This window comes from Tachysurus vachellii, chromosome 1 (assembly GCF_030014155.1).
Source record: "Tachysurus vachellii isolate PV-2020 chromosome 1, HZAU_Pvac_v1, whole genome shotgun sequence".
NCBI lineage: Eukaryota > Metazoa > Chordata > Actinopteri > Siluriformes > Bagridae > Tachysurus > Tachysurus vachellii.
This window is the reverse complement of record NC_083460.1, coordinates 31,706,610-31,725,707: the sequence shown is the minus strand read 5'-3', so window position 1 is coordinate 31,725,707 and position 19,098 is coordinate 31,706,610. Positions and strand designations below refer to the sequence as shown.

General features: G+C 35.4%; 1 protein-coding gene across 5 annotated transcripts in view; it reads left to right on the top strand.

Moving 5' to 3' along the window:
• The first annotated feature begins 2,898 nt into the window (after nt 1-2,898).
• Nucleotides 2,899-19,098, top strand: part of atp11b (ATPase phospholipid transporting 11B) — a 45,673-nt gene continuing 29,473 nt past the window's right edge. For 4 of the 5 annotated variants that reach the window (XM_060883403.1, XM_060883386.1, XM_060883394.1 and 1 more), the window contains exons 1-13: nt 2,899-3,221; nt 10,355-10,471; nt 11,026-11,115; nt 12,929-13,009; nt 14,379-14,486; nt 14,809-14,937; nt 16,128-16,231; nt 17,266-17,313; nt 17,417-17,481; nt 17,603-17,684; nt 17,853-18,003; nt 18,379-18,576; nt 18,713-18,874. In XM_060883403.1, the coding sequence (XP_060739386.1) occupies nt 3,195-3,221; nt 10,355-10,471; nt 11,026-11,115; nt 12,929-13,009; nt 14,379-14,486; nt 14,809-14,937; nt 16,128-16,231; nt 17,266-17,313; nt 17,417-17,481; nt 17,603-17,684; nt 17,853-18,003; nt 18,379-18,576; nt 18,713-18,874 (1,362 nt within the window). In that variant the 5' untranslated portion in view covers nt 2,899-3,194. The remainder of the gene's footprint in view (nt 3,222-10,354; nt 10,472-11,025; nt 11,116-12,928; nt 13,010-14,378; nt 14,487-14,808; nt 14,938-16,127; nt 16,232-17,265; nt 17,314-17,416; nt 17,482-17,602; nt 17,685-17,852; nt 18,004-18,378; nt 18,577-18,712; nt 18,875-19,098) is intronic. The other variant, XM_060883372.1, reaches the window with a different exon arrangement.

Sequence of the window (19,098 nt, the reverse complement as noted above, 5' to 3'; positions counted from 1 at the left end):
TTTGTCTGAGAATGAATTAATTCAAACTGAATTTCTTCTCTGAAAGGAGCTCAGCCTGGTTTTCCATCATAAAGTACTCAGAGAAATAATTTCTTCAGTAATAATCACTCAAGAGCTGCTCAAGGACATGTCCTTCAGACATCCTGTTGGAGAAGGACACTTCCAGACTCGTCCGTTATTATGAGGAAAACAGAAACGAAGAGGGATCGATGTTAAGATTATAATGGAAGGATACATGAATAACAAAACACACACACACACACAGGCACGCTTACATACACATACACATTCAAGCACACACACCCTGAAGGACATCTACTGATGGAAAAGAATTATAAAGATTTATATTGAAAAGAATGAGTAGTATATGTTTACTACAGGAAATTTCACACTTTGAGGATCAGCATCATATGCATGAGTCTCTGTTTCACCTGAAGTGAAAGCCATTTGAGGCATTTACCAGAAGCCTCATTGTCATCTCTTCATGTCACTGATCTTTGTTTAAGCTTACACTGTGGTGAAATTATGGCAGTTTTATTCACACATCTCTGTTCTGTTGGATCAGTTGAAACATTTCTGTAAGGAGAAAGCACATGCTCTTCTCTGTTTTTATGATGTGATGGCACAGGGCAGACATTTTCATTACAAATTGAAATCATTTGCTGTCCATTTGCTGTGACTTCAAACATCTGATTAAATTGTGAAAATGATACTTAGCTGGCAATGTTTTAGACATTTTTAATCAGACTCTCTCTTTTTAGAGCTGTCTTTGTTCAACTGACTGCTAACACAAGGTCAGGAAATAAAATTTCTATGACAATTTGGTGAAATCTCTTTATGCTTTCTATAAGTAGGGATGTCAAAGTGCATAAGTGGCATTTCCATGTCTTCATATAATTTTACACTTCCAATCCTGGTGGCTCTGGAAAGAGATCATTTTCCCTCCTGGCCTCATAAACCTGAACAATGAGACACTGGGCTGAAATAATATTTAAATTTGTTCAGCTTCACTGTCTGAACTAATGCTCACTATTACACACAGACACACAGACAGACACACAGCAACAGACACACACAGACACACAAACACAGACACACACAGGCACACACACAGGCACACACACACACACACACACACACACACACACACACACACTATGAATCACTATAATGCTAGTTTGTGGATTACAGTTTCGTATCATGCTTATTTGTGGATTATTGGACTAGTGTTTATCACTAGGGGGGCACGGTGGCTTAGTGGTTAGCACGTTCGCCTCACACCTCCAGGGTCGGGGTTCGATTCCCACCTCCGCCTTGTGTGTGTGGAGTTTGCATGTTCTCCCTGTGCCTCGGGGGTTTCCTCCAGGTACTCCGGTTTCCTCCCCCGGTCCAAAGACATGCATGGTAGGTTGATTGGCATCTCTGGAAAAATTGTCCCTAGTGTGTGATTGTGTGAGTGAATGAGAGTGTGTGTGTGCCCTGCGATGGGTTGGCACTCAGTCCAGGGTGTATCCTGCCTTGATGCCCAATGATGCCTGAGATAGGCACAGGCCCCGTGACCCGAGGTAGTTCGGATAAGCGGTAGAAGATGAATGAATGAATGTTTATCACTAGCTTGTAAATTAGTGTTTGCTATATTGCTAGTTTTTGTATTTAGTGTTTAAATGAGTGATTTAGTTACTCTAATGAGGTGTTTATACCAGGAATATTAACATATATTTGTGTTACATTTGATACAAATAGTCTTACAGTAGCAGTAATTAACTAATTTAAAGACTATATGTGACCTCACAAAGTGTATTAGCGTCTCTAATTTAATCTAAGTAATAATATATTTTCACTTCATGTCATTAAACCTAACCTAACTGTTTTTGTTTGTCATTATGTTGCACTGCCATCTATTGGGTAATGAAATAATTTCATATATTTTCACGTCAGTGTTTGAGTGTGGAAAAGAAAATAATAATATATGCAAACACTATTGGAAACTGTAAAAAGTAAATATATTTTTTGTATTTCGGTAACCAGAAGTTAGTGATGGGAGTTGGATCATTTGGCTCAACTCTCCAAAAAGAGCCGATTCTTTACAGTCGATTCTTTAACCTTACAGACGGCTCAGATAGTGAATAAAATGGCTCTCTCAAAAGAGAAGTTAAAATCCTGTGGCTGACAGAGTAATCGTGAGTGGATGTCTATCTGGCCTTTTAAACCGTTAGTCAATAACATGTTCACATTTTCCTCCTCGTTTCTTGGATATTGTTTTACCACGTGTTTCTTTATTATGACCACTAGATGGCGCAGGAGTACAAATTTATTAGAAATGGGTTTTTTTTCTGTATTAGATATATTTATACTATTACTTAAAATGCATATTTTTATGTCATGCACCTATCAGCGAGAATCAAAATCAAGCTACATTTGTAAATATAGTTCAGAACAGATCAACTGTCTAAATATGAAAAACAAACTCTGATATCAGTTTTTGGCTAATTGATTTTACATAAAAAAAAATCTTATCATACACTATTTGACCATTTTTGCTGTTTGTAATGATGAGAAATCATCTATGGCGTAAATAAATATTTAATTTTTAAGTTTAATTAACATTATTATAATATTTAATTTTAAGGTTAACATTTGTATTCAGCATTTGAAACAGTCACGTGTAATGCTGTAACTTTATGTATTCTGACACGTTTACGCTTTACATTTTCTCTGTAACACTCTGCTGTGTTTGCTTGCGATAATAGCCTCAAGAAAAGAAAAAAAAGTTCATAGACGCTATAAATGATGACCTGTATTTCAAACGTTGGAAAAATATAAATCTGGCAACTATGAAAATAAGTTAATTGGTGGGTTGTGTTTGAATCAACCTGGCAACCAGTGAGTATGTGTCTGAGCGGTTTGTTGTTTCAACATCATTCAGTTAGTGGGAGGAGAAGCAGCTTCACTTTATCTCAGATATGAAGGATTAATATTTTATTTTCATGTTTATTTTTAACGTTACACAACTTCTGTCATGGCGTAATGTATAGAAGGAGTATTTTGTTTGGAAGGAAAATATTCATGTTGCGGAAGTATTCCGGCGGTGAAAAGGGAAGGCGAGCTGGCTAACTTTTGCTAGCTAGCAAGCTAATCCGTTAGCAACGCATCTTATTGAGCTAGCCGATCTAAGCTAAGCTAAAATCCCGAGGATGCTCCGGTGGATACGGCAGCAGCTGGTGAGTTACACTTTTCTGTTGTTTTTTTAACGTTTTTTTTTATTATTTCATATATAATGTAAGCTTTAATGAGAGGAGATATTCGGTGTTTGTGACATTCTAATTAGCATTAGCTGTCGAACTTAGCTTTTAGAAGAAAAGTGTATGGTTTTGAGTGTCAGAAACGCCAGCTATATATCTGATTGAGTTGTGTTGGTTTCGATAATTTCTATATTAATATTTCACAGTTACAACAGTTTTCAGTTGTGTATCTAACCGAATAATAAAACGAATTCTACACGAACGTTGAGCTTCTTCTGTAGAGTTTCACTCACCAACTTAAGTAATGACGTCACACCGAGTAGGTAACGTTATAGAATAATGTTGTATTTTAATAACAGTGTTACTGTGTGTGTGTGTGTGTATATATGTGTATATATATATATATATATATATATATATATATATATATATATATATATATATATGAAGTTAAATATAACAGAGTAAGAATACTAAAGTGTATAGGCTATTATGTACTGAGCTCCTTTGCAGAAACTGATGATGTCAAACTGATGTAAAAATGTATATGAATGAGATGAATAGACATTTCCTCCCTTTTCATAGGATTGTATTTAAGGGTTTAAAAAAATTATAATGATGACTTAAGGACTTTATTTTTTTTATATTATTTATATAATTGTGTTTACTGTCAGCTTTCTTGTTGTTCCCATGTGTTATACTTAGGTTTGTAAGGTATGTAAAAAAAAAAATAAATAAATCAGCCTAGAAGCAGAGGATGTGCAAATCTTTAAAGCCTATTTGTTTTTAGAGATTTTTATTTGTCTTTTTAAACAAACGTACATTATAAATCTCTTAAGAAATAAGTTGTCTAATTTTAGTAAGTTTACTACAACTATTAAATAACTTAATTATTAATTACATAAAAATATTGTCCAGTGAAACTGCCTTAGTTCTTTTTATGTCATCTATTTTTGAGGATAAATGTAGATTAGGAGTAAGTTCTGGGTAGTATGACATCAAAATATTGATACTGTCATAAAATATTTCAATCTGCAATGCAGCCGATTTTATGTTAACGTAATTAATTGTTTGTTATTTTGGGTTTTATTTAAACCAGGCATTTGATTTCTCACATCTCCCTAAGTGTTTATTTCCTCCATAGTTAACATTTCTTCTCTTCATCTTTTCTATCACAAGTCAAGCGTGAAACTTCCTCCATGGAATCTTGAGCATGAAGAGAAACAGAAAGTATTTTCATGAAACTGTGGAATGTTATTCATTCACATGGGACTTGTGCAGCAACATATCTATCATAACTATATTTAAAAAATCATTGACATTAGTTTTATAATAATTGTCGACAAGCGTTATGTAAGGAGAAATGTGTTTATTTACTTTTTTTGGGAGGAGGACGTGTTTAATAAAAGAAAATTTTAGTCATTATTATGTAATCTGTCATATGATATGTGAATAGCATGTTTATCACAGTAACAAATTATAATGATTTGTCCAGCACGTTATGCCTCTTCCGTGTCATATAATATGCACAGGGTATCATGGGTAGCATGTTTTCCTTTGTCATCAGAAGCAGATTTATTGCGATTATGCATGTAGTTACTTAGCTGCTTGTTGAGCCTGCAGATAGAGTTGATCTCACCTGACAGGTTTTCTGTTGTCAGAGTGTAGCTGTTGGATATGTTGGAATATCCAATTAATCTGTCTGTGTCAGGAATTGTTGGCATGACTGTTGTGGGTGTCATTATGGGTGAAGGAGGAGAGGCCTCTGTGTCTGTCACTATAAGTGAAGGAGTCATTGACATGTACATGTCACCCCCATGAAGAAGGAGTGGCCTCTGTGAGTGTCACTATAAGTGAAGGAGTCATTGACATGTACATGTCACCCCCATGAAGAAGGAGTGGCCTCTGTGAGTGTCACTATAAGTGAAGGAGTCATTGACATGTACATGTCACCCCCATGAAGAAGGAGTGGCCTCTGTGAGTGTCAGTGAAGGATCATGTATCAAAAATGTTCCTACACTGAGATGAGATGAGGGTGTGGTTTTTTTGTGTGTGGTTGCCTTCACTTTCACACCTTACTTTGTCAGTAGCATGAACGCTTACCAACATGCACATTTACTATATTTCACTCGTCATCTTTATTCAGGTTAAAATACTCTGTTGTTTAAAATTGTTTGAAATCTATTAATGTATCTGATGCAATTGCTTTCAGTTTAGGAACATACAGATATATTTTATGAAATGTTATAAATCTGATTTGATCCAAAAGAAAGTCCGAATCACTTGTTTGATTTTTTCACACAACTTCATCATAATGCTGGCATTTCAGTATTAAACTCTCTGCTTTACTGTTTGTTAGCGCAGCAAATATTTTTCCGCTCTAACATTGAAAGACTTAAAAATTCTTTACAGAAAAAAGTGTTGAAAATAGAATGCGTATTCATGCATTACATTCTCTTTGCTTATGTAAGGAAATTGGAGACTTATAATTATTATACATGAGCTCAGTGGTAAAAGAAGCTCTGTTAATTTGATATATTTAATTAAGCACAAATATACAATTTATGTAATTTTAGCTGATGCTAAATGGTATATGAGTAAATCATTATATCATCCGAGCGTAGATGCCACAGTTGAGTTGTTTGTTTAGCTTATTTTAGTTAACGACAAATATGACCATTCTCACACTTAGTTCCTTAAATGTTTACGTAAGCTGGGGGAATTTGCTTTATCTCAGTTAAGACATAAAAATTATGAAATAACCAGTGACCTCATATGTTGGGTAAACCTGATGAAATGGTTAAAGCTGGTAAACACTATAGTAGTAATTAGAAACGTAACCAATGGCAAATAAAGACAAGTCTGTGTTTATCTAAAGTATGCCATTTTATTTAAAGCACTACAAAACATTCAAGTCAAAACATTCGGTCTTGTGCCTTTTAAAAATTCAGTTTCTTAGAAATCTTAACTCGAATGTCCAAAGAAATTAAGATGTTCAGTAGATATTCTGAGAGATGCTAAAGCTTCCTTTGTAACAGCAGTGAAATTACAAAACTGTGTTTTTATAAAATAATTTATTTCCTGTGATAAATACACATTTTGGCTTGAGATAACACAATGACACTTTTTCTTTTCTGATACCAGTCATTTTTTTTTTTTTTTACAGTGATTTAAAGGTTCAGGGTTTAGCACTTTAACACAAAAATCACTTGTTTAAGAAAAAAATAGCTAAGGCTAATAAATATAATATAACCATATATAATATATAACCATATAATATATGGTTTGTAATATTTAGAATACCTAAACATACAAGCAGCTAACAAAATCATGTGGCAGCAACACAAACCAAAAAATCATGCAGATACAGTGAAAGAGCCTCACTTACTGTTCACATCAATCATCAGACCAAAAAAGTGTGATCTCTCTGACTTTGTACTTGACATAGTTGTTAGTGCCGTTTTCAGCTGTCTAGTGTGCTTCAGTCAATACCTTCGATAGCCTTAGATTCCTATTGGCTGACAGGAATGAACGTATACTTGTGCTGTTGTAGCCCATCCATTTCAAGCTTTGATGTGCATGCTGAGATGCTTTTCTGCTCACCACTATTGTAAAGAGTGCCATTTTTGAGTTTTGCCATCCTGTCAAATTCTGAAACAAACCACTTGCTCTGATACCAGCAGCTATGCATAACTATCACAGTGATAAAACTTTTTCTTGACCTGTATCAGCAACATTATTTGCACTGCACTGCTAACACATGACTGGCAGATTAGATAAATGCATAAATGTGCAGGTGTCCCTATTAATGTGCCTGTTGTTTATACATATACAGAACTTATTTCATGTGCACGTATGTTTCTCAAAACTATTCTTATATCACACATCAAGCATCTGCTGCAGACCTGCTCTATTTATTTATTAATCATTATTCATTGTAGTGTGTATATACTCATTTATTCAGCATTCAGTGTATAAACAATATATTTATCATTTATTTAGGTTATGTGTGTTAGTCACATAAACATCTCATTGAGACCCAGACCAACTTCTATAACTAATGACTAATGACTTTTGGCTTTACAAAGAAGTTAATCAATATATAAGCTCTGTAGTTTTTTCTGTCATTTATTCTTATTCATTTATTTAACTTTAAATCACATCCACAAAACTATTTTTTTTCTCACTTACGTTGTAGCAGCTTTAAACAGTCACCAGCCTCTCTGTTACTTTCATCAAGTTAACAAGACTAAAAACTCTTCCGTCATGATGCCGGAAAAGAAATTTCCAGCGTTAGCCCTGTTTCCCTGTTAGAAACGCTAACCCTATTCATAAATGGGTAGTGGTAACTCCAATGTTAAGACGTTGCACTACTGATCAGAACCAAGCTCCTGGGCCCCTGAGCAACGCCCTTAACCCTCAATTGCTCAGCTGTATATATGAGAGAACTGTAAGCTGCTCTGTATAATGGGGTAAAAGTGGTAGTAGTGATAGTAATAATAATAATTATCTTAATGGTCAGCTTTAAACACTTGAACCTACTGGGAAATTCCTCTCTATCGTTTTTCTTTTTTAAAAGAAAATGAAGGACGTGGCATGCAAAGTGAATGTAAAGTGTGTTTACTCGCACTGAGATTTTCCTTAAAGTGAAATGTGTTTTGTCTGTTCATTTTCAGAATAAATGTCCACACACATTCCCATTTCAACATTATTGAAAAACTCCTTCAGTGACAAATGTATAATTAATAGTGGGAGGAATGTGTTGTATCACTGATGTGTACTTCTTGTAATTCCTTTAATAGTGAAACCCATTTTGTCACCACAGTTTAATCTTATGAGTAGGATGATGTCATTTACTGTGTGCATGGTTTTTGTATAAGGCAGTGAGACATCTGACTGAGTCGGATGTTGACTGCCATTAGAGAGTGTGTACGTTTTTTTTGTGTGTACACTGCTAACACAAAAGCTCAGCGAGGGCAGCTGTTGAATGTGAGTGTTGTCACATGGGTTGGGTGACGTGGCTTTCTAACTCACTAATTTTCATGTTACAGAAACAGCAGCTGTAAATGAAATTACTTTCTCATGTGCTCATTTCACTGCCACCTCAGCCTGGAATATTTGAAAGTGAAAGTCTTTTTGAACAGGGATTAGAAGCAATACAGAGAATGAAAACACAGAAAAACAGAACCAAATATTTAAATTATAAATATATACCTATAAAGTGTAAAATTGTGCTGAACCAGTTATTGACATTGATATCAATTTATTTGTTCTCATTAGTTGGAGCAAGACCAAAAATAAATAGGTGACAGTTTTCTAAAAATACAGAAAATATACACCTCCCCATTAGTGAGAGTGTTAGTTTATAATTGTCCTGGTAGAATAACCTAGTCTAAAAATATAAAGATAGTTATTAATCACCGTAAATATCATTTAAAAAAATGCTGAAACCGATGATGAAATCTAAAGAAATTATTTATTATGAATTCTTCATACAGAAGTCTCCATCTTCATATAAAGATATTGTAATAGTCATAAACAAGATGCACAAATTAACTACTTCCTTTAATTTTATAATTTTTTAAATTCTAAAATATTGTTCTCAATTTAGTATAGTGACCTGGCTTGTGAGTCTGCATTTCTGTCCCTTTGTCATTTGTTCTTTTTATCGTCTTGCGGAAAAAAAAAGAGCGAGAGAGCGCAAAAGTGAAGTAGAAACATTTCTTCCATTCTTAGCTGCTTTATGGAAATGGATTGTGTTGTCATGGTGATCGATCGGGTCGTGATTAGATTAGTGTCCCTCTTTAGATTGAATTATTCTGACAAATGTGCAGTAGCTAAGTAAGAAATCTAGATTGCATCATAATCTATTTACTTGTGTTGTAGGAGGTCACATCCTCACAAAAAAGCTTGGTTTGTGTTTACATGGGATTTAATCTTCATCAGGAATATGATTTTTGTTTGCTGTGCATCATGACTGACATCCTGCATTCCTTCCTGAGGGACTGTAAATAAAAAGCCAGTAGTGGAATTCAGTAGTAAGTGATTTAAGTCTGCAGTGCTGCCAGTGAGACCTTTCCGAAATGAATTGTTCGGCTGCTCTATGTCTGAATTAATAATGCACTTTTCAGGCCAGCACTTGGGCACGTTTCCTCCTGAAGGCCTTTTTTATTTTACGAGTTAAAGTAATGTGCTGTCATTTATGCTCCTGAAGGCCTTTTACAGAGATTAGAGCTCAAAAATACATTATTTAAATTGTTTCTTAACATTAGATTTTCTCTTTCAGTCTTCTCAGAATCTCTTTACCATCTTTAATGCCGTCTCACCATTTTGTCTTTATCTTTAAGCTTAAAATTAAACTTAAAAGCTTGTGATCCAAAGCATACCACGTCATCTGTCAGACATGGTAATGGCAGTGTTATGGCATGGGCATGCATGACTGCCAATGAACTAGGCCACTGCTGTTTATTCATGATTTGATATCTGATTGAAGTAGCAGCATGCATTTCGAGTACAATTTAAGTATAAGAGCTGCACTTTGTTCTCAGATTCAGTAAAATGCTGCAGAACTAATAGGGTGGTGGTTTACAGTACAGTACAGATGGATAATGACCTGAAATATAACACTGAACCAACCAAAGGGGCTAAGTTAAAAAAGGAAGAAAAAAGCGTGGGGGGAGTTTCTGTATTTTCTAATATTTAGTAACCAAGGCAAAAATACAAAAATTGTTTCAATGATCAAATGTTTGGGCCTGGTTGTATGTTTAAAGACTAAGCAGTTTTTATAGTTTCTTGTAGTTTTAGATAATTCATTAAGTCTAATATTATTATTTTTACTAGATTTATGTTATGTCACCTAGGGTTTATTTCCAGGAATTTTGTATTCCAGATTCCATTTTAATCCTCATAATTAATTGCTTAATTTTTTTGATTGTTCTTTCCTATTTCTTGTCCACTGGAGCAATCAATTCAATCATATCTATACATACATATATAGAACCATACATTCATACATACCATAAGTAAATGCTACTAGGAAGAAAGTTTGTTTTTGGACTAATTACGATGAGACAGCCTAAATGGCTGACCTGTTTGTGTTTCCTCTCTTGCAGGGTTTTGACCCACCACATCAAAGTGACACCAGAACCATTTACATTGCAAACCGCTTCCCTCAGCATGGGCATTACGTTCCACAGAGGTTTGCAGATAACAGAATCATCTCCTCCAAGGTACGTCTGGACTGAGAGAGTCCAATAATTACCACCTCTGCAGTACAAAACCTATAGTCTGCATTCTAAAATCAATGGCTATGTTTCAAAAATGGCATCCTCTACACATTACTCAGAGTTTTAGTCTTATTCACAGTATCATAATTTGACCGATTCATCTTTCTAAATATTTTCTTGTTATTATTATTAGCCATCAATGTTTGTAAAACTTTCTAATTTGGTGCAAAGTTTGTAAACTTTTTTTAATTATTATTATTGTAATACATTTTTATAAATCATGCCAAATCTCTGAACACATTGGACTGAGTTTTGCTGCTTTATTAGCAAATCTACAGTAAAATATTAATCTGTGATGCATAACTTGAAGTGATTAACACTGTTAATGTACAGTCATACTTTTGTGTTGTTTTTGTCTTACACCAAATTAAACTCTTACACATCCCTATGTCGTGCTAAACATAAAGGAATTATTAAAGATTGTTTTATTTATTTCATCTTTTCTCTGCCTGGTGGGGTCGGTAATCACTCACACAGCTTTATTATTTCCTCTGCAGTACACAATATGGAATTTCATTCCCAAAAATCTGTTCGAGCAGTTCAGAAGGATAGCCAACTTTTATTTCCTCATCATCTTCCTTGTCCAGGTAAGTGGGCTGTGTGTGTGCATGTAAATTTGTGTCTGTGTGTGTCTGTGTGCGCATGCATGCGTGTGTGTGTGCCTGTCTGTGTGTGCCTGTCTGTGTGTGCGTGTCTGTGTGTGCGTGTCTGTGTGTGCGTGTCTGTGTGTGCCTGTCTGTGTGTGCCTGTCTGTGTGTGCCTGTCTGTGTGTGCCTGTCTGTGTGTGCCTGTCTGTGTGTGCCTGTCTGTGTGTGTGTGTCTGTGTGTGTGTGTGTCTGTGTGTGTGTGTGTCTGTGTGTGTGTGTCTGTGTGTGTGTGTCTGTGTGTGTGTGTCTGTGTGTGTGTGTCTGTCTGTGTGTGTCTGTCTGTGTGTGTCTGTCTGTGTGTGTGTGTGTGTGTCTGTCTGTTTGAGTCTGTGTGTGTGTGTGAATTACTTTAACATACCCTTGAGGAATTCAGCAGGCATCTGTAGCCAGCATCTGAATGGCTCTAATTATCACAACCTTCTGTCTTGAATCATGTATTCTTTCACTCCCCTTTATATTGTTCATCAAATAGTTAGATTTGAACTCTATGGGACTGATGGCATTTATTTGTTTATTTTGTATAGGTCATCTAATATTAGTTTTGAAACATTTAATAAATCATGCTAGTGCCCTTGAGGCAGTATGCTCTTTATCAAATATGCCACCATAGAGTAAAGGTCATGAGAGTCAGATTGTCATGGAGCTATGACTGAAATCTGAGCAAAATTATATTAGTGGGGATTTTATTTTAAACAGAATCATAACACACATTAGATTAATTAGAAAATTAAATGCATTGTATTTTACATCTCTCTTTTATTTCTCTGATAAATTTTATTCCACTTTATACCACAGTATTGTAGAATTCTCAACTCTGGTTGATGTTGAGTACTTTTCTATAACAGCATAATATTACTGTATTCATTCTACAACATTTTTTATTAACATTCATAAGGATTTGTATGTCAGACACACCACTAGTAATAAACAGATTCAAACTTTTTTCTGTAAGAATAAATACATGGCTAATTTGTTTACATGTAACTAGAAATTGCTAAAATAGTATCATGTGTCTGTGGTCAATCAATAAATTGTAAATTAGGCCAGCCTTAAAAATATTCTTGTTTGCCGTAACCCAACCGACCCTGTCAATTTAGGACCGACTCAATTTTTTATTTTTTTTTGCTTTAAGTCTGACCGACTTGCCGGTTGTAAATTTGCGTTAAGACCAACCATTTTTTTACTCTTCAAACAACTAATACAAAATCAATAAAATAATATTAACGGATTTGGGCACCATAATACATCTAAAAAATTCATTAAAACACCGCTTTAACTTGGCACGAAGTTATGGAAAATCTGTGCCCAGCATCAAAATGAGGTTTGCAATGATGCGCCCGAAGGCACGGGTTGAAGACCCAGTCATTGACGTCACGATATGCTAATTTGTTTAAGTCATACGTACATAATCACCATCACCAAAATTGTACTTTTTTTTTTTTACATTGAAACTTGGAGAAAAAAAATAGACCTACCTACCGACCCTTTTTTTTTTTTTACTGTTACAGCAAACCAAAATATTTTTAAGGATGGCCTTATTAGATTAATTCTGAGATTAATTAATTTGTTGTAATTGGTAATAAATTGCTGTGGTTTAAGAATAAATAAAAACCTGCTCATGCTGTTATGAAACATCCCCAAGTGTCTGTGAATTATATGTCTGTCTTTAAATACTAACCTTTTTCTTTGTTGAGAGCTGTTTGCAACTGCAGTAGTGGATGTCTATCTTATGACACTAAACTTTTTTCTGCAGTTAATGATAGATACCCCAACTTCCCCTGTGACAAGTGGACTTCCCTTATTTTTTGTCATTACAGTAACTGCCATTAAACAGGTGAGTTTTCTGTGTTTAGATTATGACACTAGTGTACAACATCATTGTGGAGTTAAACAGTTAATGTATCATTAAAGTAAGAGTGCAATAGAGCTAAATTCTGAATTTCTTTCTTCACCAGTTCCCTTGAAATGTACGAGAACAACAAGACTAATTCTTTTGTGCTTGTAATGCACCTAATATACTTGAGTGTGGAATCAAAAGATGGAGAGGAGACAATAGTTTAGAAATTATTTTTTGAGAAATCTTTTTCTTATTTTTATGGACACATTTTTGGTGAGCAAAAGTGTAGGTACAGATAGTTTTTAAATAAATAGCACTTAGCATTTGGTTGCATAACTCCTCCGGGCTTGTACTGCAGCTTTCAGTTTGTTAATTGTTTTTGGGAAGGATTACCCTTCCCTGTCCTCTTGAGAAGGTGGAATGCTTCTAAAGTCTTTGTGATTGACTTGGCCAATCTGAACCCTTCCAATGCTGTCTTGCATGAAAGAATTCTTTCCAATTAGATTAGATGCATTTCTCTGTAAATTGTCAGACAGAATGTTTCTGTAGACCTCTGCATTCATTCTGCTGCAAACATGAGTTACATCATCAATAAATATGAGCCTGTTCCAGAAGCAGCCAAGGAAGTCCAAGCCTTGACACCACCTCCAGCACACTTAACTGATGAGCTTTTATGTTTCAGCTCATGAGCAGACCCTTTCTTTCCCCACTCTTTGTTGAAAGTTGAAATTCTAATCTATTGTGTCATATTCATCTTTTAAACTTTAACCCTAATGTCTTCGGTGTATAGCAAAAAAAAAAAAAGAATTAGCCTTGGCATTCCATTTGCTTGATATTTTATAAATTGTACTGGCATCCTATGTGTTTACATTTTTATTTCTGAAACTTTATTTATTAAAGTTGATTAGAAACTAGTGTAAATTCAAGAGGAAGTGATATAGAGAATATGCATTCTTTACTGATACTAAAAGACACAAAGTCCATGCCTCCTTCACTGAGAGTGATGTACACAAAGTCCATGCCTCCTTCACTGAGAGTGATGTACACAAAGTCCATGCCTCCTTCACTGAGACTGACACATGCACACCTTGTCTCCAACACTGATGTACACTTAAGCCAGGCATACAAAGCACACCTCCTTCATTGAGGCTGACACACAGAGGCAATGTCTTCTTTCACTTATGCTGAAAGGCACAAAATCACCCCACCTTCACTGAGACAGACACACAGAGGCCACTTCTGTGTCTTTTATATCTGTCTGTAAAACCTTAGCTAGATTAGCACAATGATTGAAAGATTATTTACGACAGTTGAATAATTGTGTTTTTGTTTTTTGTTCCTGATGCACGCACACACAAACACACAGGGCTACGAGGACTGGCTAAGACACAAAGCAGATAACGAAGTAAATGGTGCTCCGGTGTTTGTGGTGCGCAGTGGCAGTTTGGTGCAGACTCGCTCTAAGAGTATACGAGTGAGATTCATTTCTAATTCTCATCTCTCTCTATGCTGTATTCATAGCATTTTAGTTTGTAGTACTGATTTTGATTAGGTGCTAGTACTAGTACTAGTACTACTAGTACTGATTTTGATTAGGTGATACAATAAAACCATGCAACCTTCTTCTGGTGTTGAAACATATGCTGTAACTGTAGCAGTGAATAATTTGCTTTCATTATTTTCAGTAAAAGAAGCTTTTACTACTGTAACATTTTTATAGCATTATAACACTGTTATAATCTTACTACTGTAACATTGTTATAGCTTCTCTGAATGTCTTTTCTGTCCATCTCCAGGTCGGAGACATTGTGCGAGTAGCAAAAGATGAGACGTTTCCGGCTGATTTGGTGCTGTTGTCTTCAGACCGAGCAGAAGGAACATGTCACATCACAACAGCCAGTTTAGATGGAGAGACAAACCTGAAGGTCTGTGACTGTATGAAGTCTCACATTGTGGAGTTAGTTTGTAACTAAACCCGATACCAAAACCCAACAAATTTTCCTGTTTTTAGTTTTCATTTATTGCTCTTATTTGCTTTGTATGTCTGTTTTTCCTGGTTTATTAACTGGACCAGCATCTTGCTGTACAAAAGCAGCAAATAAATGTATGCTGGTGTGTGCTTTAGACATCCATTCATTTCAGTTCAGCTGATATCATTGAAAATATTGACATTTTAGAAAGTCTGGTTTGCTGTCGCTTAGTTCTAAATGAATGTTTGAATACTTGATTCTTGTTGGAAGATTTTTTTTTTATTGTTTGAATCTGCAAAACAGGACAACAATGTCCTAAATATGATAAATTGGGATTCCATTTAAGCTTGTATGATTTTCAGCCTGATCTTTCTGTCATGCAAAAAAAAAAAAACTCACACAAGATTTCTTTAATCCTGAGTTGAGCTCACTGGTCTTAGAAAACACAATGTGACATCTGCTCGCATCACTGGGACCCACTTAAGTGTAACCACAACCAAAGAAAACTCCTACAACATTTTGTTAGCTTGAGAATGTTTTGATTACAATCTATGAGCACTGCTATGATACTCCTGTAGTATTCACCAGGAGGACAGTGGTGCCAAAATAATGGAACAGCTACATATATGATTCTGGTGATGGATAAATGTAAAAAAAAAAAAAAAACATACTACTGGACAAAAAACTCTCCTTAATAGCCCTTAATCTCCTTAATAGATCATTTGGGATAAATGTCAAATAAAATTTTGTGTCTGAATGTACATATTTTTGTAAAGCTGCATTGTGGGAGTTTCCAGCTTTAAAAGCGCTATAGGAATAAAAATAATATAATATATGAATTTTCTTTAATTTTAGAATTTGAACACAATTTTATTTGTGTTTGGTGAGGAAAATCAGATATTTTTTCCTAAACATGATCGTTCCATGATCAGGTTTAATAGGTGCAGTACATCTGAAATTGATTACATTTAGGTAAGCATTAATCAGCAAGTGACCTGTCCTGAATGTAGTCTCTGAGCTGATGTGAGGCAATATTGTGGAAACAGTATGTAAAGAAGTATTGTAGCTTTCCATCTGCTGTGCTCACTCCTTAATGTGCCGTTAAATCATTTTTGCTGCTCAGCTTATTACCCCTCTGTATTCAGACTCACTACGCAGTACCTGAAACAGCCGTGTCCCAAACCGTGTCCCGGCTGGAGGCCCTGCAGGCCGTGGTGGAGTGCCAGCAGCCTGAGGCTGATTTGTACAGGTAAGAGAATCAAAACTCACCATACAGTCCCTGCTTTTCAGTACAACTATTGGATCATTCTATTAAATTAAAATCGATTAGAAATATAAAAATCACTTTGTAAATGTCAGAATTAAACAATTTTTTTTTTAATTTGTCCAGAATTATAAAATTAAAAGATATAAAAGACATAAAGTCAGCCTGTTCTAAATAATAGATTGTAATTAAATGTATGCCTACCGACATGATAATAGAATAGATTTTTATTGTCACTTTTTTTAAACAGTGACAATAAAAATCTATTCTATTATCATGCTGGTAGGCATACATTTAATGTACCTCCAGGGTTGGGGGTTCGATTCCCGCCTCCATCTTGTGTGTGTGGAGTTTGCATGTTCTCCCCGTGCCTCGGGGGTTTCCTACGGGTACTCCGGTTTCCTCCCCCGGTCCAAAGACATGCATGGTAGGTAGATTGGCATCTTAAAATTGTCCGTAGTGTGTGATTGCGTGAGTGAATGAGATTGTGTGCCCTGCGATGGGTTGGCACTCCGTCCAGGGTGTATCCTGCCTTGATGCCCGATGACGCCTGAGGCTCCCCGTGACCCGAGGTAGTTCGGATAAGCGGTAGAAAATGAGTGAGAGAGTAAGTGTTTAAAAAAATAATAAAAAAAATGAAAAAAAAACTTTTTAGCAGCTCACATGAATTGTTTTGCTAAGACAGACCTTATAAAATAATGACATAATCACTATAAAGGTTTACTTTAAAGAGTTTAATTAATTCATTGGAAAATTAATTTAAATGAATTAATAAACAAGGCACTAATAGATATTATAGTCTGATAGGTTTAATAGGACAAATAGATCATAAAGTTAAATATAAATAAAGATCTGTATAAAATTTTAAAAGGAATCTTTTTTTTAAGTAAAAACCTAAAAATGTTATTATTATTATTATTATTATTATTATTATTATTATTATTATTATTATTATTATTATTATTGGTGCAATTTTCTTGTCCTGGGCATTTTCATTCTGTGTGTCTGTTTGTTCACAGGTTTGTTGGGAGAATCACAGTGACACAACATGGGGAAGAGATCGTCAGGTAGGTTTGTAAGTCATAAAGTTATGTTTTTTCTTGTGGCACATTAGTACACTAAAGACACTTAGACAAAGTAGCTAATGGCTATGTGATCTGTTGTGTTCAGACCTCTAGGACCTGAAAACCTCCTGCTTCGAGGGGCACGGCTTAAAAACACCAAAGAGATATTTGGTATATTTTCCACATTTTTTTTCCCCTGCACTTTTCTTCTTTTTTTTAAGTTATAAATGTGTTATGAGTTTTCTTCAAAACATCAGTTAAGAGTTTTCATTTGTATTTTGTTTGTGCCCAGGTGTGGCTGTTTACACAGGCATGGAGTCCAAAATGGCTCTGAATTACAAGTGCAAGTCTCAGAAACGCTCAGCAGTGGAGAAGTACGGTGTTCTCTCTCTCTCTCTCTCTCTCTCTCTCGCTCTTTCTCTTTTTTCTTTTTTTTTCTATGTGTCACTTCCGCTATATACCTAAAAATGGTCATCTTTTCTCATTTCCCTCGCCTTCATTTTAATTCATGGCTCCTTATCAATTGCATAAATCTCTCTCAGGTCGATGAACACATTTCTCATCATCTACCTGGCTATCCTGCTTTTTGAGGCTGTCCTCAGCACCATTTTAAAATACGCCTGGCAAGCAGAGAACAAATGGGACGAGCCATTCTACAACAAGAAGACAGAGACAGAGCGCAACAGCAGCAAGGTAAGATCATGTTTTTTTTTTTTTGTTGTTTTTTTTTGGTCCATTCATCTAATCAGGTTGCTTGGAGGTAATGAAATAAATAAGTAGACAGAAAGACAGACAGTGTGGATGCTAATCCAGACTAGATAGTTGGACTATCCAGGACCTGTAAGAGCATTGCTATGGTTACAGACATTTCTTTTTCTTTCTTTTAATAATACCAGCACAGAAAGTAAAGTCACTGTTTTTATTGAAAGAATATGTGAAAATAAGATTTTTTTAACCTTGGATTAGACCTCTAATTAAAGGACCATTACTCACTCACTCATTTTCTACTGCTTATCCGATAAAGGACCATTAGTCCATTAGATTTTTATACCATTTTTTTCCTCACAGATTTTGAAGTTCATCTCCGATTTCTTGGCCTTCCTGGTTCTATACAACTTCATCATCCCCATTTCTCTGTACGTTACTGTGGAGATGCAGAAGTTTCTTGGTTCCTTCTTCATCGGCTTGGATCTTGACCTCTATCATGAAGAGAGTGACCAGAGAGCCCAAGTCAACACCTCTGACCTCAACGAGGAGCTAGGGCAGGTCTGTGTCGGTGTGTGTGCTTGTGTGCTTGTGTGAAATCTCATTATGGTTTTTTTCTGAGTGAAAATGTGCAATAAATGTTTTGTTTAAATTTAAAATTCCATTCCAACGTATTTTTTCTTTCATTGTGCCGTAGGTGGAGTATGTTTTTACTGACAAAACAGGGACTTTAACTGAAAACGAGATGCAGTTTCGTGAATGCTCCATTAACGGCATCAAGTACCAAGAGATCAACAGCAAATTGGTTCCTGAGGGAATGACTGAGGATGTCCCAGATGCCAGCTCTTTTTCTCGTTTGGTGAGACGCAAATAAGCATATACATGGTGTAAAATTATAAACATTTGACACCACAGGAACATCTTTGATAGAAAAGAATTATGATCAAGAATTAGGATGAAATGCTTGAAAACCAGGTAGTGTGTTGAGGATTTTATCGGATTTCGTGTATAGGCCTGTGATAGGACCATGATTGCATTTCAGTGTAGTATGACTGCAACACACTGTGGTAAATATGGAATGCA